This window comes from Rhipicephalus sanguineus, chromosome 4 (genome assembly GCF_013339695.2).
Source record: "Rhipicephalus sanguineus isolate Rsan-2018 chromosome 4, BIME_Rsan_1.4, whole genome shotgun sequence".
In the NCBI taxonomy this organism is placed as follows: Eukaryota; Metazoa; Arthropoda; class Arachnida; order Ixodida; family Ixodidae; genus Rhipicephalus; species Rhipicephalus sanguineus.
This window is the reverse complement of record NC_051179.1, coordinates 165841145-165865030: the sequence shown is the minus strand read 5'-3', so window position 1 is coordinate 165865030 and position 23886 is coordinate 165841145. Positions and strand designations below refer to the sequence as shown.

At 52.2% G+C, this 23886-nt stretch overlaps 1 protein-coding gene across 1 annotated transcript in view; it reads left to right on the top strand.

Annotated features, from left to right (window-relative positions):
* LOC119391816 (fatty acid synthase) overlaps nt 1-23886 on the top strand; it is a 169801-nt gene that overhangs the window by 79386 nt on the left and 66529 nt on the right. Inside the window, exon 8 of the mRNA XM_049415410.1 lies at nt 515-704. Within this exon, the coding sequence (XP_049271367.1) occupies nt 515-704 (190 nt within the window). The remainder of the gene's footprint in view (nt 1-514; nt 705-23886) is intronic.

Genomic DNA, 23886 nt, shown 5'->3' with positions numbered 1-23886 from the left:
GTTCACTGCAGTGACGACAGTGCGTTACACGTTTTGCGTATTCAGAATTACATTAGTGTGCCGTAGCTCGAAAGGTTTTAGAAAAACCTTTGCGCATCAAGGCCACATTAAGCTCAACAATACTACCAGCTTCGACAGCCAGCAATTTTTGTCCGACTTGAGACGGTCTCAAAAATTGTCAAGATTGAACACTGTACAGTTGATCCCAAAATTGTTGGCTATACCAGCTTAATACGTTGCCTAGATTTAGCTTGTATACCTAGCATTGCAATGGATGACTAACTAGCCATGAAGGTTTATCGAAAGAGTCAAGCGGAGACAGCTCAAATTTCGAACATCACTTTCCGTTAGTACCAAAACCACTTTCATACAGTTTCGTCTGTACCTGACAACTCATCTCGGTACTTATTTGAACTAATGTAAATTTGTCGGTATTGTAGCGAAGATTGACGGCAAGTGTGTAGAGAATATATATCTTAGAACAAAGCTATATTGCCTCTTATTGCATTCGCAGGTGGCCTTAGTGGATACGCTCTGCTCTTTGGGAATTCATGCCGACGGTGTTGTAGGACACTCAACAGGAGAGATTGTTTGCGCGTACGCTGATGGCTGCCTGAGTGCTGCGCAGGTCTTACAGTGCGCTTACTGGCGAGGCCGCTGCATCGAGCTTGGGAACCTGCCCAAGGGGGCCATGGCAGCCGTGGGCAAGTATTATTCACCTTGGAGCATTTGTCATTCCTCTTTCAGTCACTTGTTCAGATATGCCAGGGTGACAACCTTCTCTTGTCAGCGTTAACGAACTATTTCATACACGTTTCTTTTCGTTTCTTGTGAGTGTTCAAATGGAATGACTGCATACTGAGGATTCGATATTTAGATAGAGGCAAAATGCTAGAGGCCCGTGTACCTAGATATAGATGCACGTTGAAGAACACCGGTGGTCGAAATTGCCGGAGCCTTCCACTACGGCGTGCCTCATAATCATACTGTGGCTTTGGCATGCGAAAGCCCTGAATATATTAGTATCTATATTTATATATTTATATATAGTATCTATATTTATATAACTCTTGCTGTGGCCTCGCGACTAATTATGGTCCTAATACGCTCACTATCTAGTGCGAAACGGCTGGAGTAGCGCTGTATGCGTTTTTTTAATGTAGAAAGCTGAAAACAATGCCATATATTCAACATGCGATGTTGCAAAATTAACGAGTGTGCAGTGCTTGACGACTAGTTGTAAAATTCTGAGAAAACGATTTAACATATTTCCTGATCGTCATCATATCACAATATATCTTGCCACCGGAATCAGTTCTGAAGCATGCACCCGGATGTTTCCTAACATTGGTAAATGTTTAGCTCCAGGTAAGAATTCATTTCAGATATTTTGCATCGTTCTTATTCCATACAAATTTTCATGCAAGAATAGAAAAGGCTATATTTAATTAGTTGGTTAGGATGTGCCTTGTAAATGTTTTCTTGTAATAGGCGAGAAATGCGATTCGCTATTAGCCTAACTTTCTTGATGCTATTTTGCTTTCTAGTACTACTCTAAAAGTGAACACTTCATAGACGTTTATGGAAACTAGCTTAAGTTGCAACATGTGTAGCTACGCAAGAAGTGTGCAAGGCATCTGTTTCCTGCATATGTAAAAGACACCAACAGAGAAAAGCTTCGATGAAAACTTTACCAAAACGCTCTTATTTACAGGCCTCCAGAAAGCGTCCACTTAATGATGTTTTGATGAAGTGGTTGATTTATGCTTGCTTGAAAACGTAATGAATGCTTATGTTCAGATATGTGTTAACATATTATCGTGGCAATGGCTCAACAACAATCATTTGCTTTCACTCTTATTGAATCACTTTTCATTGAACACCTTATTTAAGCACTGTTCGTAGGAAGGCGGATGGTGAAAAACCATACGCAATGTCTTTAATGCCAAAGTTTAAAAACAGTCAAGGATAGAAGAGGAAGATTATTTAAGCGCACAGTGCAAACAAATCGAAAACGGAAAAGGACAACTCGAAAAGAGTTATCTTCAACACAGTTAAGTCCAAACAAATCAGGATATTACCATGCCAGGAAAGCATCTATCGATGGGGGAAGACACAAACGAAACATGGAAAGAATACACAGAAAACATGTGTTATACCGATCCCTCCGTCGTAGGGATCGGTATAACACAAAGTGAAACATGTCTTCACAGAAGTAGTTGATTCTTTATTGTGCATTGATCTATCAGAGCGTGTAGAGAGAGAGAGACAATTTATTTGAAGGCAGAGAGGTCGGCCTGTACATTTTCTATTGGTGTTTCGCAGCTATAGCACCGGTCGACGTGGATGCACCCACGTTGCCGCCTAGTGGCACATCTCCATCGCGACGACTAACACCCGTGGTCATGATATACCCGCTGTGGTAACTGAAGTTGTTAACACATACCTGGACACAGCATATCGTAAATCCTGCGCAAAGATGGCATCAACAAGGACATAATAAACACTGGTATTGGATATGTACTTCTTCAAAGCGTCGTTAATTGTGGAGGGACGCGGCATGGTTCGCGCTCCCGAGTAATGGGCACCGTCCACAGGCCAGAGGGATCTACGAAGCTCTCAGCGGACGTGTCAAGGTCGCTAGCATTTGCCGCTAGCGTCACAACGAAAATGAGACGCGCGCGCGCGTCCCTCCTCTAGCCCGACAACGTTACGCCCACTTTTGCAGATCCTTCTCAAAATTTATTTTTTAATCGCTAGGTTGCGTGTTCCGTCGCTGCAGTCAGACTGTAAAGCTGGACTGCGGGGTCTCGAATACACTACGATACTGCGCTTTAGCAACACGGGAGGCAGGGATTCGTAGCTTGAGCTGCGAACGTGCGAAGGCGTTCCACGTACCGCTGGCCTCAGTCTCCCTCCACGAAGGCACGGCATTCGCGCGTCGACATCGTTGCCTTTCTGCAACCCTTATTGCAGCACTTTTATTTGTCGGTGCTTTCACACTCGAAGCAGTAGGCGGCTGAGAAACACTGTTGGCGCATGTGAAAGCTGCACTACCTATACAACGAGCAGTCACATACTAACACGAAGCGAAAGGCAAAGAACGTAACTGCGTCTAGGGCGACTCCACGATGCTAGCGCGTCCAGCCTTCCTCGCTGGAATCGAGATGTTCTAACTGCGTCGTCGCCAAATCGCTCCCTATCGGCGCTCGTTAGTGTCCTGACTAGAGGCCGGATTTTTAGGCACCAAGAAGCGCGTTTTAGGCGCCAAATGTACGCAGGCAAAGCGCCGTTTTAGGCCTGCAAAGTCCTAAATATAGGCACAATAAAATTTTTATATAAGTTCAAGCAACTTCAAATAAAAAAGTGCGGGAATTGTATCTACGACAGAAAAGCGAAAAATGTTCTTGTTTATGATCACAGTTTTACTGATAGAAATACAGAAACATTACATGTGTTTAGTATATATAAGGAGGTCCCAATGTCAAAGAAAATATCGGGATCTCCTGGCACAAAGGCGCGAATGGTTGCAGATAGCCATGTAATTGTCATTTGTTTCGCATCATTCGCAGAATACGGTCTCTCCTTTTATTGTCTAGCATGTTGAGTCTAGTGTCCACGGTCCAAAAACACACACCTTGTGCCTTTTTCTTTTCGGCTTGGCTGAGAAGGGCAGCAAAGGCGCAGATAACCAGAACACCAAAAGACCAGAAGGGAAAATGCCTCGTATTGGCCGGGTCTAATCGCGCAGGGTCAATTTCTCTTCTGCCAGTAAACACCTTAAAAGGCTCCTCACCAGGTTGAAGCACTTCAAAGTGACAATGTAATGCATGCGTTGGGCGCTCACGATCACGTCTGCCAAAATTTGCAACACTAGGTGCCGCGGAAAGAGCGGAAATTCCAAATGAACGCGCCTTGCCCTTCATGTCACGCACGCGCGCCCCAACATGGAGGGGGTGACGTACAACAAGGGATGGTCCTGCGTAATTATGTGTACCCTGACGTCGCTCCTCTACGTAAACAATTATCCTCTGACATAGCTCACAGTAGGACGTTTAACAGCGAGGATTATTCGAGGCGTAATCTGTGCAATCAGCTATTGAATAGATGAATGAAAGTTCATAGATATATTAGAACACAGAAACAGAACCTGCGCGCATTTTCATTATTCTTGTTTTAATTCGAATCGCATTGGGATGCGAAATTAAGCTGCCTCCAATTCTCATGCGTTCTTCTTCTTGCCGTTCCCGCGTCGTGGTGATGCCAGCGCTGGCACACCTGGCACGTTTTTCGTTCATTCTCCCTTAGAGGAGTTCCAGTGGTGCGGCGCCGTGTATCGCAGTATAAATAGACGGTCCGTGCCAGCCTCTCCCCACGTGTGCGCACTCAGGGATCCACCCAACAGAAACAGTCAGTACTCAACACCGGTCGCGTGGACAACCTGGCTCCGGCACGTCAGGCGCACGTGACCTTGCGCGTTGATGCTTCTGCGTCGTGTGATGATCCGGCTTCGAGTTGCTCCGATACCAAAGAGGGCAGGGAAGGAATTTGGCTTGCGAAGGCTTCACGGAGCGAGTGGCAAGGGTTTCAAGCTTGCCTCCTCACATCATGGCCTCGCGGCTCGTAATTAACCAAATTTAAAAATTATTATGGTAAAACGCTCTTCATTGTACACGTAACGTCCAGCGGCTAACTAGAATTTCTCATGTCATCTAGTGAAGGGCACTTCAAGAAGTAAATTACGAACAAAACAAAAACAAACGCCAGGGCTGCACGGAAAGCGCAGCACAGTTACAGCGAAAGCTTGAAGAGCGGCATTTCTAGAGCCCGTTATAGACACTCTTGTGGTTACCAATACAAGCACACTAGCAACGTACCCACTACAACACAAATCGTAATTTTTGTGAAGTTTGGAAGCACCCACAACGACAGTACTCGTCATTCTGCGGAGAAGCGAGGTACCATCTGTAAGGCATTATCTGCACTTTGTCTATGCGATGGTTTATGACGATAAATAATTATGGCTTATCCCTTTGTAATGGGTTGGAAGCTTTAAACGACCCACTAGTTACGTAATTCGCATTGTATCCCGCCCGGTCCTTATTCCACCACGCTTTATATTGATACGGGGTTGTTTGAGTATATAAAATATGTATTTACAGAGAGGAATTGGTAAAAGAGTCAACATGGCTGATCACCACACTCGCGCGCCAGTCAGGCTCTTTAGGCCTTTGTCTTCCTTCACTTCCTCTCCGTAACAAGACCCCCGGGCGTTGTAGTGCCGTCTCGGCGCAGGTCCGGCGATGTAGTGCGAGCGAAGTGGGGCTTCATCCGCGAAACATGCACAAAGTCAACAGCTGGCGGACTTGGCGAATCGAAGTGCAACGGCACAATCTCGTAATTCACGTCGCTAGCTTGACGCAAGACTTGGTGAGGTCCTGTGTAGCGGGGCAGGAGTTTCTCGGAGAGCGCTACACGGCGGCATGGTGAACAAAGGAGCACCCAATCATCTGGGGCAAACTTCATATTACGATGCCGGTGGTCATAGCGGGCTCTGCATATCCTGCGACGTGGCGCGACAAGATCGGGCGACTTGACGAGCCATGTGAGCCCGGTCATTGGCGTAGTGAGCGTACATCGTAGCACGTGGCGCGGAAGGCAAGAAGATGTCAAACGGCAATATGTGGTCGCGACCATACAAAAGATAAATAGGTGAAAATCCCGTGGTGTCATGTCGAGAGGAATTATATGCAGAAGTCACATAGGCCAACGTGGCGTCCCAGTCGCGATGATCTTGAGAGACGTACATCGCAAGCACCTCTGTGAGTGTGCAGTTAAGACGTTCAGTAAGTCCATTAGTTTGTGGATGGGAGGAGGTAGACAGCTTGTGCTCTGTGGCACAAGACCGAAGGAGGTCGTCGACAGCTCTGGACAAGAAAGAGCGGCCGCGGCCGTCAGCAGCTGTCGGGGTCCACCTTGGAAGAGGACGACGTCGCGAAGAAGAAAATCCGCGACGTCAGTGGCGCAACTAGTTGACATGGCCTTCGTGAAGGCGTAACGCGTCGCATATTCTGTAGCGACGCAATCCACTTATTTCCCAAAGTCGTCGTCAGAAAAGGGCCAAGAGGTCAACGCCGACGCGATGGACTGGTGCAGAGGGAACTTCAATTGGTTGTAGAAATCAAGCAGCCGGCACAGGAGGCCTTTTCCGGCGTTGGCATAGGTCGCAAGTAGCAACATAACGACGCACGGAGCGGTATAGTCCAGGCCAGAATAACCGACGTCACAGGCGGTTGTTTGTGCGCGAAACTCTGAGATGTCCCGCCGTCGGTGCGTCGTGAAGTTGTTCAAGTATGACGGGCCGTAGATGGCGAAGAACGACAAGCAGGAGCTCAGGGCCTTCAATGCTGACGTTGCGGCGGTAGAGGATGCCGTTAAACAGCACTAACATACGGAATGCGGCGTCGGTGCTGCCAGACTGGATGACGTCGACGATGGTGCGCAGTGACTCATCCCGACGTTGTTGGGTGTGAATATCGCTCACGGCAATAAAAGCCATTACGCAGCTGTCCGGATCATGCGCAGCGGGGTCAGGAGGATCCGCCGGATGACGAGAAAGACAATCTGCATCCTTGTGCAAACGTCCAGACTTGCACGTGACTGTAAACAAAAATTCCTCGAGCCGGAAAGCCCTGCGACCAAGACGCCCGGTCGGGTCCTTCAGAGATGTGAGCCAGCAGAGAGCGCGGTGGTCCGGCACGACGGAGAACATGCGGCCAAATAGGTATGGCCGGAACTTGGCGACAGCCCAAACAAAATGGAATAATTTCTCTCGGGGGAAGAGAGCAGGTGACTGGCGTAAGCTATCACGCTCTGCTGACCGTGCTGCCGTTGATCGAGAACTGCTCCGATATCTGCCCGCTGGCGTCGGTGCGGACTTCTGTTGGAGCAGGTGGATCAAAGTGGGCAAGCGTTCACCGCTCCCAAGAAGCCAATGGGTGCGGTGAACGCTTGAGCCTGCTCAGGGCCCCCATGAGAATGTCGTGTCCTTCTTCAGCAGATCTGTTAGCGGCCTAGCAATGTCGGCGAAGTTTTTCACAAAACGACGAAAGTAAGATGATAGGCCCATGGATCTCTGCACGTCAGAAGTAGAGCGGGGCACAGGAAAGCTTTCAATGCCGCGGGCCTTTTCAGAATCTGGTTGCCCGACACCTTGCCACCACTCAGGTCGGTCACGTTTTCGCGGAGCTCCGTCGTGGGACCAGCTACTCGTAGCAGCGTAAATATCTCTCCTTTTCCCCAGTCATTTTTGTTTATGCAGAGTTATTTAACGCGCGCCTGAGCGTTTGTTATCTTATTTTTTCTTGAACCGCGCCCAGTGCGCAGCCCTTCTTAGGGCTTCAAGGCCATCAAATGTAGATCCCCCACCATAGCCTATCTTCTATCCATCTTTCGTGATGGCAGACGACCTTCCACCGGGATTTCCCCCGTGCTACTCACTGAGTGGTGATTTAAACCACTCGAAAACGTACGAGCTCCTCATGAAAGAGGCTGCCAACCTCGTACGCGAGCAAGCAACTCAGGAGCCATGGCGTCTCAGCCCTCCCCGCATCTCTCCAGTCCGCACCAACCGCACTCGCGCGCGGCAACTAAAAGATGCGGCGAGCTTCCTACGCAAGGACACCATGCCTGTGTCCCGCACACGCACCCGAAAGGCCTCCAGGACTCCGGCCGCCCCGAAGAAAGCACCACAGCCAGGCAAAGCCAGGAAGGGTGAGGCGAGCGCCATGACAGCACCCCCCACTACCCCTTCATCCCTGTCAGGAAAGTCAGCCCAGCAGACAACCGCGGCCATTTTCTCGCCGCCAGCCTCGTCGCAAACGCACCCAGAGAGTAAGCAACGCTCTCCCCAAAACCCGCTTCTGGAGCCAACAGGCAGCAGCAACCGGGAGGAATGCTGTACACAGCATGACAAGATCACGTTCGCACCCTCACAGCAGGAGAGCGAGACAAACAGCCGCGGGTCACCCCCGCCACAGACTTCCCCTTCTTGGAAGCACACCGCGCCCCCTTCCTGCTACCCCGCCGATCCTCCCGCAGACAGCAGCTCAGAGGAAACCCGCCTGGCCGGTTCGCCTCTTCCCTCCTTTCCCGCAGCCGCTGATGTCACGAGGCCCCCTCAGAAAAAGGCAGCCTCCTCTCTCGGCACAGCCAAGACAGCGGTGGCCACCCTCGTCCCCATCCCAGCCACCACTGACACCATGGAATCAACTGTAGCAGACGAACAGGCGACGGAGAGCGCTAGGAAAGGGAAGCAGCCCCCCTCCCAGCACGCCGCTGGAGGAGGCAGCATTCCGAGTTGCGTCATGGGCACGCTGGCTGTAAGCGACGAGGATGATGCGTTCCCCTCGCTTCCCTCCACCGGCGCCCCTCCTGGCACACCCCTCTGCGCTCCGCTTGTACCCGCACCACCACGTGGCCCACCACAAGCGAAAGCGAAACCAAACGGACCCCCACAGCCTCCGGCCACCAACACGGCTGAGCCACGCCCCTCGCCGAAGAGGGCCCGTCCCACGTCCAGCACCAAAGGCCCTGTGGAAACGGCTCTATTCCGCCCAAGGAGCAGAAGGATGAACTTTCGAACCTCCACACAGGAGGCCATCTCTTCACTCCTTGCCGCGGTGGACGGTGTCGTGCGCGTTCGCGTAAACTTTCGCCGGAACGTTGTGGCCGCTGATGTCCCCATCGGGAGCCCGCTCGAGCCCCTCCTCGCGATCACAGACATCTGTGGTATTAGTGTCCGCGCCAGGAGGGCCTCTAACAACAACACCTGTAGCGGCATGATTTTCGGCGTCGACACAGCTCTCGGGGAGGACGATATACGGAAAAACATTGCGTCCGATCTCCCTGTAACAGCGTGTTCGCGCTCAGGGAAGAACCTCATCGTTCGCTTTGAGGGCACCAAACCGCCCGCGGAGGTCTCCCTGTACAAACAGCGCCGAACCGTCAAAGCACGACGCCCGCGACCTGTTCAGTGCGATTCCTGCGGTCGGTACGGACACGTCCAGACCACCTGCACGTTCGACCGGCGCTGTCTTCGCTGTGGGGCAGACCACGAACAGTCGAAATGCACAGCACCGGTGGCCAAATGCCTCTTTTGTGGTGGCAAGCACATTGCCACGGAACCGCGCTGCCCTCGCTGGCAAAAGGAACGGCAGCTCGCAGAGGCTCGCGCTCAGGCCAGGAGAGATACCGCTAGCCAGGTGGCGCAGACACACGGCGCCGCGAAGAACTCCTCCGAACAGGCCCGTGTTTTCCAGCCAACTAGGCAGGGGCTGCTGTACTCCTCCATCGCTGGAGGCAGCTCAGACAACGAGCTACCAGCATCCACTCCCGCCGACCCCTCTGCGAGCGCTCGGCGCGATTCGGCGATCGCCGTGCTCGCAGCAGCAGTCAGAACAGCGCTGGAGTTTCTCCCGCCGAACTCTCCTGCCCACTCGCTGTGCGTCGCGGCTCTCGCCACACAACAAGCCCTAAACCAACATGGCTAGGGACCCCAGCAATCGTTCCAGGCCGCGCATCCTGCAATGGAATTGTCGCTCGTTGCGCCGCCGACACGCCGAACTTGCGGAGCACAAAGCTCTGCATGAATTCGACATTCTCGCCCTGCAGGAGACGCACGCGCGCGCCGAGGACCTGACGCTTCACAACTTCATCGGCTACAGCGGACCGACGACGTGCGCGCTGAGCAACTGCTCTGATGCGCCCTGCACCGACCCCGGTCATCCCCCTGGCTCGCCCCGAACTGCCCTGTATGTGCGCGCCGCCCTCGCGCACACCTGCATTCCCTGTGAACGTTTCTGTGATGACGCAGTGGAGTGCCTCGCAGTGACAGTGCGTGTGGGTGGTGTGGACACTTCGGTTGCGTGTGTCTACGTCCGCCCGAACCTCCGTTGTGATTACGCGTTTGTCCCCCGCCTCGCCGTGGCGCTGACAGTTGACTGCATCGTGTGTGGGGACTTCAACGCTCATCACAACAGCTGGGGTTGCGGACTGACTGACCTTCGCGGGCGGTGCCTGTCGGACGCGATCGCCACCACAGGTCTCTCCATTCTGAACACTGGTGAGCCAACGTTTGTGCGCCGCAACACACGCCCCTCCACGATCGATCTGGCACTGGTGTCTCAGTCCTGCTCGTACATCTGGACACGAGCCCCAGACACTGCCGGATCGGACCATTACCCCATCGCCCTCTCGCCCAGCCACCCGAGTCGCGGGGCGAAGCGCGTGTACAGTGTCGTGAGGTGGCGTGTTTTTCGTGAACTTTGCGCCAAACCAACGCTCGCCAGTGACTTTTTCACTCACATAGCGGAGTGCGCGCGTTCAGCCACAACGCGCTGTGTTGTGCCTGCCGGCTCCCCGTGCCCTGACGTGAAGCTGCTGAATTTGCGCGCCGCTCGCCGACGTGCACAGCGCATTGCGACCCGCACGGACCGTGTCGAACATTGGACGGTGCACAATCGCATAGATGCGGTCTGCAGACGACAGGCACGGCGACTCAGGCGCAACAGCTGGTCCGGCGTCTGCTCGTCTCTCAGCGATCCACGTCGCCGTAATCGCGCCTGGCCCATCATGAGAGGACTTCTCAACCCAAGGGCCCCTCGCCACCCTGTGCTCGCGATTGCGGTGGCCCGCGGCATCACGGAGCTGGAACTTTCAGAGCTCTTAGCAGACGCTTTTACCCCAGCCCTCCCTGCGCCTCCAAGCGTGAGTGCCGGCACTCTCGGAGGCCACCGTCCGACCTTATCGCCCTCTGCGCCGACAGACGCGGCCGTCTCGCAGCAACTCGCTTGCCTGTGCGACGCCGAGTTCACTGAGCACGAACTCGCTCGTGTGCTCAACCGCAGACGTCACCGCAGCGCGCCGGGGCCGGACGGCATAACACACAGCATGCTGCGGAACCTCAACGACGACCAGCGCCAACTCTTGCTCGTCGCCTTCAACGAGGTCTTCAACAGCGGCTCCCTCCCGGATACCTGGCGTACAGCGTTGGTCGTGCCGGTTTTGAAGCGCGGGAAGCCACCGCGCAGCCTCGCCTCATACCGGCCGATATCCCTGACATCGGTGCCGGGGAAAACCATGGAGGCAATGGCGCTTCATCGCCTCCAATGGATAGCCACTGCGAGCGGCACCTTCCCTCCACAACAGTGCGGCTTTCGCGCCCTTCGCGCCACGGCTGACGCGATTGCCGCGGTTGTTGGCACCCTGGAACAAGCGCTACACGACCGGGAGACAGCCCTGCTACTTCTGCTCGACGTGCAGTCAGCTTTTGACTGTCTCCCCCACACGACGATCATCCAGGCGGTCTGTGCGCTTGGTGTGCAGGGCAAACTCCTGCGCTACATTGAAGCCTTCCTCGCGGACCGCTCACTGACTGTCCGTGTGGGGAAGGCGAACAGTACGCGCCGCCCTGTCACCACCGGAGTGCCACAAGGAAGCGTGCTGAGCCCGTTTCTTTTTAACTTGGTTCTAGCACCGCTCACCGAGTGCCTTCCCAAACAAGACGCTTTCAATGTGCACGCGGTCACCTACGCGGACGACATCGCCCTGTATGTGCGCGGCCCCACCCGATGCCTCGCCAGGGTGCGTAAGTGCCTCCAGAACGCCCTAGAGGCCGTCGCCGGGTTCCTGGACAGCATAGGACTGCGCATCTCGGCCGCCAAAACAGAGGCACTCCTCGTCCACCCGCGTGCCAGTGAACGGCGTACAACCCGCCCCATAACACTCCACGGTGTTCCGCTGCCCTGGAAAACCCACGTCCGCTATCTTGGTATCACCATAGACCATAGACTAAAGTGGAACTTGGAGGTGAGCCGTGTGAGACGTGAAGCACGCCGTGTCGAGGGTGCGGTCCGACGGATTCTCGCGCGAGGAGCCGGATGCCCGGCCTCCTTCGCGATGAACATCTACGAGGCCATGGCAATGTCCAAAGTGCATTACGCGCTTCCTCTGTGCAGCCTTCGCTCCATACAGTGGAGTGCCATCGACGCTGACCATCGCCGAGTTCTCCGCATGTGTCACGGACTCCCGCGCGGTTCGAGAGTGGCTGCCACGCTCGCGGAGACAGGCGCCTGGCCGGCGTCACTCACAGGCGAACTGCGCGCGCTCTACCACCTCGAGCGCCTCCAACGTGCACCGGATGGGGCCGCCATCCTGTCCCAGTTGCGGGCACTGCCCAACTCGCGTGTCGGAACACTATTCGACACGTTCGACTCTATCGTCGTGGACTCCGCACCCGAGATTCCCCCGTGGCCCCCCCCTCACCAAAGAGTGCCGCTCCCCATCGGCTTCGAGCTCTCAGGCGTGCGCTCGAAGCGCAACACACCGGCCTGTGCTATCGCGCAGGAAGCCGCAGCCAGAATGGACCAGGACCTTGATGGAAGGACACAGTTTTTCACTGATGCCTCCGTGCTTCGGGACCACTCTGCGGCCGCTGCCTGCGCGGCACCACAGCTGGCATTGAAGCGCCAATGCCGGCTCGCCTACCGCGCCTCCTCCACGACGGCTGAGCTGGTAGGAATACACCTTGCTGCCGACCTCATCCGCGAAACGCCGCAAGTCACACGCGCGACAATCTACACTGACTCGAGGTCAGCCCTCCGCCAGCTCGCCAAAGAGGAACGCGCCCCCCCACTCGCACAACGTGTGGCGTGGTCACTCCACAGTCTGCGCGAACACGGATGCGACGTGGCTCTCCAGTGGATACCGTCGCACGTTGGCATCGCAGGGAACGAGGCTGCCGATGACCTGGCAAAGACAGCACACGACCCAGCTGTTCCACTGACAACGTGCGCGGACTCCGTGGACTCAGCGCGCCGAAACCTTTGGCGAGAGCTCGTGCGAAACCACCCCGACAAGCGCACGGCCGCCGGCTCTCCACCACGCATTCTATCGGAAAACGTGCTGACCAGGAAAGAGCGGTCCCTCCTCCTCGCACTGCGGACAGGTTCCGTCTGGCCTGCTGAGCGCCGGCACCGCCTCCGCGGTGCGCCCTCGCCCCTCTGCAGTGACTGCGGAGAGAGGGAAACCGTGGCGCATCTCTTCCTTTCCTGCTCCGCCCTCTCCACCCACCGCGAAGCGCTCGCTCGTGCCTTCAAGCAGCTGGGACTTCCGTCTGCCACGGTAGATGACATTCTGCACCCGGTAGGATCAGCCCATCGCGTGCGCCCTGCCCTGCGCGCGGTCCTCAACTACATCGAAGCCGCGCAACTGGCCGACCGTCTTCTCTGAACCACGCCGACCAAGCCCCCAACAAACGGAACTTCCGTGTTTTTTTTTTTTCCGAGTCATGCGTTTATCGCGTGTGTCCCCCCCCTTTTTTTTTTCTTTTTCCCCCTCTCCCCCCAGTGATGTGTTTAACTCCCCCAGGCCTCCTCCTCCACTATAACTCTAACTTCTCCTATACTTTTCTCCCCTTTCCCCCAGGTGTCGCGGTTGTGGTGTCCTCGCCTGAGAGACAGTTACTGCGTCACTTACCCCCACTATTCACCTAATTTTCCCAAATAAAGAATCTCTTTCTGGTTGGACGCCGTCAGCGTTTGCGAGATCGCCCAGTACGGTCATCTGACGGCGGCCAAATTGGGATTTCTTGGAACTCAGTTGAAGCCAGGTTGTTCTCAAGACTGCGAGAATTGCAGCGAGACGCGTCAGGTGGCTGCCGAAGGTCACATCGTCAAGGTAACAAAGACAGGGAGACCACTTGTAACCTCGCTATAGAGAGTCCATCATCCGTTCTAATGTCGCAGGAGCATTGCATAGGCCAAAGGGCATGCCTTTAACCGGTATAAACTATCAGGTGTTACGAAGGCAGTCTTCTCGCGGTACATTGCATCGACAGATATCTGCCAGTAGCCGGACCGAAGATCAATAGACGAGAATTACGTAGTTCCGTGCAGACAGTCCAACGCGTCGTCGATACGTGGTAGCGGGTATACGTCTTTTCGTGTGATCTTGTTTAAGTGGTGATGGTCAACGCAGAAGCGCCAGCTACTTTCTTTTTTTCTTTACAAGGATGACAGGGGAGGCCCAAGGATTGTGTGATGGTTCGATGAAACCTTTGCGGAGCATTTTTTGGACTTCCGTTTGGATCACTCTGCGCTCAGTGTGGGAGACACGATAGGGGCGCCGACGAATAGGACTCGCGTCACCGGCGTTTATACGGTGTTGAAAGACGGACGTTTGCCCTAGAGGTCTGTCATCAAGATCAAACATCTCACTGTACGACGCGAGAAGGCGACGGATGTCATTGGCCTGTGCAGGGTTGAGGTCCGGTGCAATCATCTTCGAGAAATCATCCGGCAAAGAAGGTGAGCTGTTAGTCACAGTAGGCGCAAGTAAATCGGTCTCGGCGCTGAGAGTTGCAATTTTAAATTCCTCAGCATCAGATATGTTGGCCAAGAACATGCCACGAGGAAGTACTTGAGGGCACAAGCTGAAATTTAGAAGTGGTAGCGAAGTACGGTTGTTGGTGAGTCACGAATGTATGGGGAACGGCAACGTTCCGGCTCAAAAGAACGTCAACAAGTGGATAGAGGACATATTCACCGTCGGGAACCTGCGGCTGTGCGGTCAAAACGACGTAGGTGGCTGCCTGAGGCGATAGACGCACATATTGAGGAGAACGCAGTCTCGGCGGGGTAGTGTTGGAAGCAGCGACGAGCTGAGGCAGTTCTAGCTGAAGGACGCGGGTAGCGCAGTCGATGAGAGCAGAGTGATTTGACAAAAAGTCCAGTCCAAGGATAACGTCGTAAGGGCAGCGGTCAATCACGGCGAAGATGACTGAAGTAGGTTGGCCGACTATACTTAAGCGAGCAGTACACATACCAAGAACCATCGTCGTGCCGCCGTCGGCCACACGGAGCACTTGTGTAGCTGCTGGTGTGAGGACTTTCTTTAAACGTCTGCGTAGGCTTGAACTCATTACAGATAGGTTCGCTTCAGTGTCGACGAGTTCTTGAACAGGTACGCCGTCTACTTTAACGTCAATGACACTTCGTCTAGTGGGTACAGAGAGGATTTGCTGCCGTAGTCGTCAATGCAGCACCACCTCCGGGGGCTCCATTTCTTAGTTTTCCACAATGGTGCGGCCGCAAGCCACGGGAGACGATAGGCGTCGTGGCATTGGCGAAAGGGACGATGGGCGGCGCGTTTGCGGCGAACGAGATGGGTGTCCACGTGGCGAAGGCAAGCGGCTGTACCAAGTGTTCCTGTACCAAGAGGAGGCAGTGTCAACGGCGTCGGAATCAGAAGCGGGTGAAAAGTGTTGGGCATTACCGTGAAAACGGGTCATATTGGTCGTTGCACGAAGTGCCGAGGACCATATGCTGCGGCAGTAACGGGCGATATGTCCAACACGGTGGCAGGTAAAGCATATTGGGCGGTCATCTGCAGTTCGCCACTCAGCCGCATTGCGAGAACGTGGAGAGAATCGTCGGTTTGAGGAGGACGTGGCAGAAGGGCGTTCGCTGACTCTGGGCGCCGCGACAGAACACACAGAATGCACTCCGATATTGTCCAGCTCCTGACGAACGCTAACAGGGGTAACGAGAGGAACGGTAACAAGGGTGGCATCGGTGCTGCGCGAGTAGAACGTTGAGGGCGCCATCGCTTCCAGTTCACGACGAATAATTTTTGTGAGCTCTTCCGGCGGCGACGGGTGTTGCGGTGTTGACTGCTCTTCACACGCCGACGTGGCATCTTTATTTGGGAGTCTGGCGAACGGTTGCTGAATGGGGCGGCTTTTTGCTTGCTCGAACTGAAGACACTCTTTGGTGATCGCATCCACGGTGGAAAAGTCCTTGTACATCGGGATGTTGAATGCGTCGTCGGCGATCCCCTCCAGCACATGTCCGACCTTCTCACCTTCCGTCATCTCATTGTCGGCCTTTCGGCAGAGAGCCAGCACGTCCTGAATATAGGAGAGGTACGATTTCGTGTAAGATTGGGCACAGCAGGCCAAGTCCTTTTGGCGGCGATCTGACGGCCGGCGGGTTTGCCAAATACCTTTCGCAACGTTTCTTTGCATTGGCCCCAGCCAGTGAGTTCTTTTTCGTTGTTTTCGTACCACACCTTCGCAGTGCTCCTCAAGTAAAATAACACACTGGCCAGCTGAAGTGTGGGATCCCATTTGTTCGGTACACTCACGCGTCAAACATGACCAACCAGTCTTCAACGTCGACGCCATCGGTCCCACAGAACGTACCGGGATCCTTAGGTGGTACGAAACAAGTGGTGGTGATGGCGACGTTGATGGAGACAGCGGCGTTGATGCGGAAGGCTCAACGTTATCCACGGTTGGGAGGTCGATGCGACGTCCGCTGCGGAGCTCCGTTGTCTGCTGCAGTACCACCACCTCCACCAATATGATACGCGGTTGTTTGAGTATATAAAATATGCATTTACGGAGAGGAATTGGTAAAAGGGTCAAGATGGCTGACCACCACACTCACACACCAGTCAGGATCTTCAGTTTTTGTCTCCCTTCACTTCCTCTCCGTAACAATATCATACGTTGACGTGAGAAAGGGAGTTAGAGCGAGAGTGACCAACCTTTTTGAGACCCTGAGGACATGGATCATGGGAGCCTTAAGGGATTCCTTGGCAACCAATACAAGTGCACTTGCGAGGAACCCACTACGCTACAAATCATCATAATTTTTGTCAAGTAGGGATGGAGCCACTATGCAATTTTTCGTCATTCTGCGCAATAGTGGTGGCGGACACCGGCGGCGGACTACTACGGCGCCAAAAAACGGCCCTTGTTGTGATATCACAACAGCTTTCGCTGTTCAATGACGGCTATGACGTCATCATAACTAGTTGTATTGACTGTAGCGTGGTGTCGTGAGGGCAGTAAGGGTCACCGTGTGTCACTTTTGAGGCAGGGGGGGGGGGGCGGTCCTCGATCGCGCACACAAACTTCAAAATTTGTGTAAAATACCTTGCAAGCTATGTTCGCTGTTGATATTTCGCAGATGATATACGCATGTTCATGGGAATCGATCCCGCAGGATATCTCAGCCGCGATATTTTGTGTCGTACCCCTTTAAAAACGCTGAAACTTCGTAAAGTAGCGACAATCTGCTCCTCCGCTCTCGTTTCCTCTCGGTCTTTTCCCCCTCGCACTTCTTTTCGAACGTGGCGCCACCTACATTGCTCGTACGTAGCTGGCGCCTTTTCCCAGAGATAGCGCTTGCATGCCAGGCAGCGCGCTGTTAGCATTCCCACCAGCGATCTAACTCTTCATATATTTTCTTTTAATAAATTTTTGTTTAGGAAATGCTGATGCTTTTAGATAGCACCGGCTACTTCTTTTCGCAAATAGAATTCGGGAAAATCATAACAATGAAAAAAATTCATAAAAGAGCACCAAGGTAGAGTTCGTTTATCTTCTTCTAGAACACGGAATTTCTCTCCAGTGGCTTACGCACATTTATTAACTGCAACTATGCAGCTCTCTGTAGTGCTGCATAGGGCATACAATATGTGCAGAGAGCATGAGCTCGCTCTCATTGGTAAATTGAGTAGTTTTATTATTAGTAAGGTAGTTTTTTCATTGGTACATTTCAGCACACGAGACGCACTGCAGTCACTCAAGTCACTGCGCGCGGAAAATCAACTAGTTCTGGACATCAGATGCTTAGGCAAGGGTTCCTTATGCACTCGCCTAAGACGACTCGAAGGCGGAAATCATCTTCTTGTTCTTCTTCAGTTGACGTATTGATCCTACCCCGCATCCCTCCGAAAACTTTCTCCACCTCACCTGGTTTTGCATTGCCTCCGTGATTGGCCCGACGATCACGTAGGCAATGCAAAGTGACGATGTCATGTAATGTCATCGTGTGACGACACGTTATGTAACGCCATGGGGACGTTATATTGGCGTTGCCATGACGTCACCAGTTCTGGCGATCTGTGACGTCATGATGGCGTCCTATTTTGACGTCTTCGCGGGATGATCTTTTGGATCACTCGTGTGGACGCCGCCCATCGCCGACGGTCAGTTTTAACGTTTGATGAGGCATCTAAAGCCTTCACATTAATAATGCGCCAGAAGGCGTACATCAATATTGTTAATATATTTGGACAGCGTTGGTTGTTTCGTTAAGTGATTTAACGCACCCACCGTATTGCTCAAGCGGGCCTTGTAGACGTATTTGGCGTACAAACTATGTCGCTGAGTGAACGAGCAAGCGACAGTATAAACTAGCGTGTCGCCGTAAACATTTCCTTCGCGAGAGCTTCACTTGCGTATATAAACCTTCACACGAAGTAGCCCGTAAACCTCGGCGCGAAATGGGACATATAGGTTCCTGAACGATGAAAGCACCCTGCGACTCGGTTGGTCACGCACGCTTTGCATAGCTACTGTTGTAAATGCGGTGTCAGACCGTCACGTTATGTGCGCGCTGTCATTGCGCATGCGCCAAGTTCGTTTTCCTTATTTTCTATCACATCCTTCCCCTTTCCACTTTGTTTGTATATATGCGTGCAACAAACGTTCTTTTTTCTGTTTTTCTCGGCTGACATGGAATCATCAACGTCTCCGTCTTTTCATGACAGCAGCTTGGCTGCCGCCGCTATGCTATAGCTACCTTCGCATCGCTAGTCCACCGGCTGATTGGTCAACGAAAAAGAGCCAGTGAAAGCTATGTGCTCTGAATTCAACGAGCACGCAACATAAAGCAACGGAGAGTATAAATCCGAATGTGAGTTTTCGCACTCCAGCTTTGTTTATTCAGCGCCTCCGGCGCTGGTTCATTCAAAAGATCTGCGCCATATCTGTGAAGTTTCGAAATCACATTGTCGATCATCAGTCCACGTGCATGATGCTAGGTGCGCACAAACTAATACCACGAACTCGAACCAGTCCGCGCATCACGTCAAGCAGAAAACGTTACCACGTATTGCTGACAAAGAAAGAAAAACAAAGACCCTGCAGAAACAGCAATCAAACGGGCCTGAGAGATGGCGACGTGCTGCACAATTAACTGCGGCATGTCTACGACGTTAGAGCGGGCATCAAACTGCGCGAACCTCGATGCATACTTACAGTATGAGAGACTCGCAGCTGACCTCGCATAGTCGAGTAAAAAATTTCGGCTCCAAGTTCTCTCTTCCCATTATGTGCAACCAAGTCTTTCGTCGCAACTCGTTGCGTTCACCGCACGGTATTATGATGAGCTTTTTTACCTTTGCTAGTCTTGTTCTGACATCAGAAGGCGCAGCAGCCATCCATGGCAACCAGCAGCGACGTCCGTCTTGTGTGAGGAATATTTCACAGCACAACGCGCACGGAATTACAAGCGCGTATCCGTAAAAACATGCGTTGTGCACCAGCGAGTCCACGCTTCTAGATCAAACATGGCAGTCGAGGGCGGCTGTAAACAAACGAACGCTGCGCCCGGTCCCACGTCACGGCATTTGGCCAATAACGACACGGCGTCAGCCACGGAGAGGGCGGACGAGAGAGAAAAGAGAGGAGGCGCGCTTCTATACATGTATGTCGCTACTTTACGAAGTTTCAGCGGCTTTAGTTAGTTTGCATTTCGCCGACGTCATATGCGTGCCGGAAATACGTCAGTGAAGTCTTGGTAGACCTTGGCATAGAACAATTTGGTACTAAAAAAAATTCAGGAGCCCTTAACCTAATGGGAAAATGAAGGCAAGCGATATACTGTTTTTCTTTCTTTCTTCGTTTCTTTCTTTCCTTCTTTCTTTCTTTCTTGCTTTATTTCTTTCCTTCCTTCCTTCTTTCATTCATTCTTTCTTTCTTTCCCATTGCGCGGTGATCCCTTCTAACGTAAGCGTTCGTTTTATTATACATATATAGCTGAGAGTCGCTTACGCTCCGCTCCGCACAGATATAGCGGCCGGAGGCAGTGCAGAGAACTGCATAGATTTCGCGTTTTTGACTAGGGCGTCTTGACGAGACGCGTTCCGCTTTGCGGCAAGCCGACGGCTAAACCAAGTGGACGCACCTTCATGCTCCGCTCAATTGACTTCACAAGCGGCGTGGGAGAAGCGTTCTACGTTCCGCTACTCGCACGATCGTTCTGCGGACCCGCACTACAGTTCATTTTGCGCGTTTTTGTGTGAATGACGTCACGCTCACTACAGTTCCTTCTACGCGTTTGTGTCTAAATCGCTAGCACGCGCAGGTCTGACCGCAGCGGATCGTAAACGCTCAGCAAAGGGTGTCTGTTATGGCCCACTCACACTAGCGGCACGGCGGCTCGCCGTTTGCCGTTCTCAGGCTGCCGTGTGCAAGCGGTTTCGTTCGAGCACGTTAGCCGTTCTTTGCTGTTCGGTGAATACGACCGAGACCCATTTCTGCGACGTTCTCCGGCTACTGGAGAGCAACATGGCTCATCGACGGAGAACTACATCGGCGCGCCGCGTCGTCTGCTTTCGGCTTTCCGCGTCGTCTGCGTCTGCCGCGGGACGCTTCGAGCTGCTTGCTTTTTGCTCCGCGGCTTTCACGCTTGAACTGCGGATGTCGCCCGTCTCATGGCCAGGCCTGGTTCCAGCAGTCAATAGAGCGTTCGAAGGCCGAGAGAGACGGTACGATTTTCCATGCGATGCGACGTCCGACGCGGCGGAGGGAAAATCGGAATGGTGACCTTTCATGGTCATGGTAACCTACTTCACCTTGCATATCATATGGTAGCCAGCAGCGATAAAGCTCAGCTTTACAGATTGTGTCTTAACTTGGTCCAAATGATCGCGGAGATTGCCAGGGTGCGAAGTTTTCTGGACTGAGAAGACTGCCAAACTGCAAAAGAATGTGTCTGTTCCTAATAATGGGTATTTCTCTCTCTACCTCTCTCTCAACAAGAAGTTCATAGAGAGTTGTATACCCGCAAAAACAGCTCAACATCGTTATACTACCACTGAAAATATCTAATATACGCATATGAATCCATCTCGCCAGCTCCTACACTGCAAAAACTGTCCTTGAGATCCACGAACAAGATCTACGTAGAACTTACAGATGGCTCTCATTATATGGAAATAGGGAGTACATGTTCGTAACTGCCAACGGACATATTGCTTTATTTTTATTTAGAGAGAGAGAGAGTGTTCTGGAGTCCTAAAGAAAAAGAAAGTCCTAAAGTCGAAAAGTCTTAAAGTTGACTGCGCTGTTAAGTTATTTTCTAACCAAAGACCGTCACGTGGCTACTTTTCTTGCGATAGCAATTATATCGGCACTCTCGACGGGTTTTTGTCGTCGCCGTCATGTTCGGTATAAAGTCCAAATTGATACCATCCCACCGCGCATCGTAGGTTCTACCCGCGAGTAAAAGCTCGCGAGCAGCGGGGACGATCGCGGCTGATGCAGATATCAAACGAGCTGGCCTATCTGCGTCGCTCGGAGGGCGCATGCGATAACATCCCCCCGCGTGTTAGACCTGCCGTCGAATGCTGCTCAAGCAGAAACGAAACGCCCCGCCCGTCTTGAATGAGCATGGAGGGATGCGAGGGGGGGGGGGGGAGGGTGCTTGAGCAGCAACTGCGAACTTTGATCCTAAAAGCGCGTTCACGATCGCTTGCGCGCTCGCTATCTCGCAGGCATCAGCAAACGGCTCGTATACTCTTTTACGCGCGCTCTCAACGCGAAGAGACTGCGAAAAGCGCACCTCTCCCTGGAGCGGCCGTATTCTCTTACACCAACGTTTTGACGTTTTGTGTAGTTACGCGAGATCGGATCCAAAAGAGTTAGCAGCCAGCCTTCCTTCGTATAACATTACAATTTGTTGCCTTCGCATTCATTGCTTCGCGCTTGCGGTGAAACTGTGATCTTTTTTTCTTCAGACACGATGCGTTTACAGAAGGCCTGGGGAGCGTGCAACTAGCACTGTTCTCTATGTGAGCGGTTTAAATCTTTAACCTTTTTTTCAGGTCAACCGAGAGTGGTTAAATTTGTTGTTTTGTGCATGTTACCCTCGCGAGCAACGAGGGTAGACAATATTTTGCTGCCGTCCTGACATACTGGCAGACTGTCTGCGTCTGTTTGCCGCGAAGTAGGCATGTGCGAATATTCGAGCACTAGGAATGTTCGAAGGAATATTACAGTATTCGAATTCGCTTCGACACGAATTTAAAGTTCCGAAATTTCAAAGTATTCATAATGAACGAATAGGCGTACATTGGACGGCATGTAACCCACCTGTGAAGGTGGTTTCACTGCAGCCTGCAAGTGCTATGCCGTGAAAGCACCTCACCAACAAAATTGCGCAATGTCGCGAAGCCCCACTTCAAGGTTAAATTAGCATATTACTCCGACATAGATTAATCATTTTCAGGGGCGTAGCCAGAAATCTTTTTCGGGGGGGGGGGGGGTTCAACCATACTTTATGTATGTTCGCGCGTGTGTTTGTATGTGTGCGTGTATATATGCGCAAGCAAAATTGCAAAATTTCGGGGGGGGGGGTTGAAACCCCCAACCCTCCCCTTGGCTACGCCGCTGATCATTTTTTAAGTTTAAAAGCTCGTTATACGGGCTTATATGTTATAATATGTTATATGTATAGTAATTTTTAAAGTGTGACGTATTTTATCGGTTATCACTTGCATCTTACTGAAATTGAAATCCTGCTACTATTTGATGCTACTAAACGCTACTAAACGTAGCGTTTAGTAGCGTAGCGCTTAGTTTAGTAGCGTTTACTTGCAGCAGAAAGAATGACAGTCGCACATGCCTCGTTCCAATTAAAAAAAAACGCTGTGCAGGTTAGTTGGGCCTCCACAATATTTATGCTAATTTTTTTATATATAATGTGTGATACATACTATTCGAACTATTCGATTCAAAATTATTCCACGTAATCACTGTTCGCTTCGAACCTAAAATTTGCTTTTCGGACATCCCTACCGCGAAGGCTTCTGTGCGGCGTTCCACGGTGCCTAATAGACAAGGACACAAGGAACATGCGGCGGTGCTTCGTATTGGTGAAAAGCGTCCCTTTATGAAAGCCTCCTTTCGGGACTGTGGCACGGGAGTACAAACCGGTTCGCTTGCAGCGGCGGCGGCCTGCGCATCAGCTTCTCTGCAGTGCACGATTGCTAGCGGCGTTTCGAAAACAGATGCGCAACTCCGCCACATAAAAGTAACATTTGCAGTAACTCTAGGGTACAGTAAAGCTTTAGGGTGCAGGCACTCGTAGCAGCCGCCGCTACCGTCGTCGAAAATTAAAGGGGGGAGGGGGTATACGGGCACCGGTACCCTGTTCCTCTTAGATCCGACCCTGGAATTTTCGTGGTTGTTGCAATTTCATTCCGAGCTGCGTCTTGAGAGGTTCGTGCATGCTCGCGTGCGACTGCAAATCTTTCTAGCCTCTCCAACACATCATGCCTAAAAAGAAAAAAACAACCTGTTCCATGACGTTATGCAAAAGAACTCGTGCAATGAAAAGGCATCGATTCTCATTCAGAGCTTCTACGGATCCAGTATGCCTGCAAGAGTGGGCGTGAAACATCAAGGGAGGTCCCTCATGTGTACATAAATTTCATTTGACTGTTCGCTGATTCTTACTTTTAATTATTTATTTTTCTTTTTTGTATGCACCTATCTTTTCCTTTCACTGTTTACTCACATTCTGCGCGAAAATATCTGTCTTTGCGTCTCATTCACCGTTCATTGTATTTTTGTTCTTGAAGTAACCGCTATAATTGTCAATGAATATTTCAATCATTGTACTCAAACATAACTGCGTGAAAAATAACGTTAATAAACTAGAACGGAAACCCCGAATCTCCTACATGTTTGTTCTCTACGCCAGCATGTGCCTTTCAGAAGAAGCTAACCGGCCCGCATGGTCTCCAGAG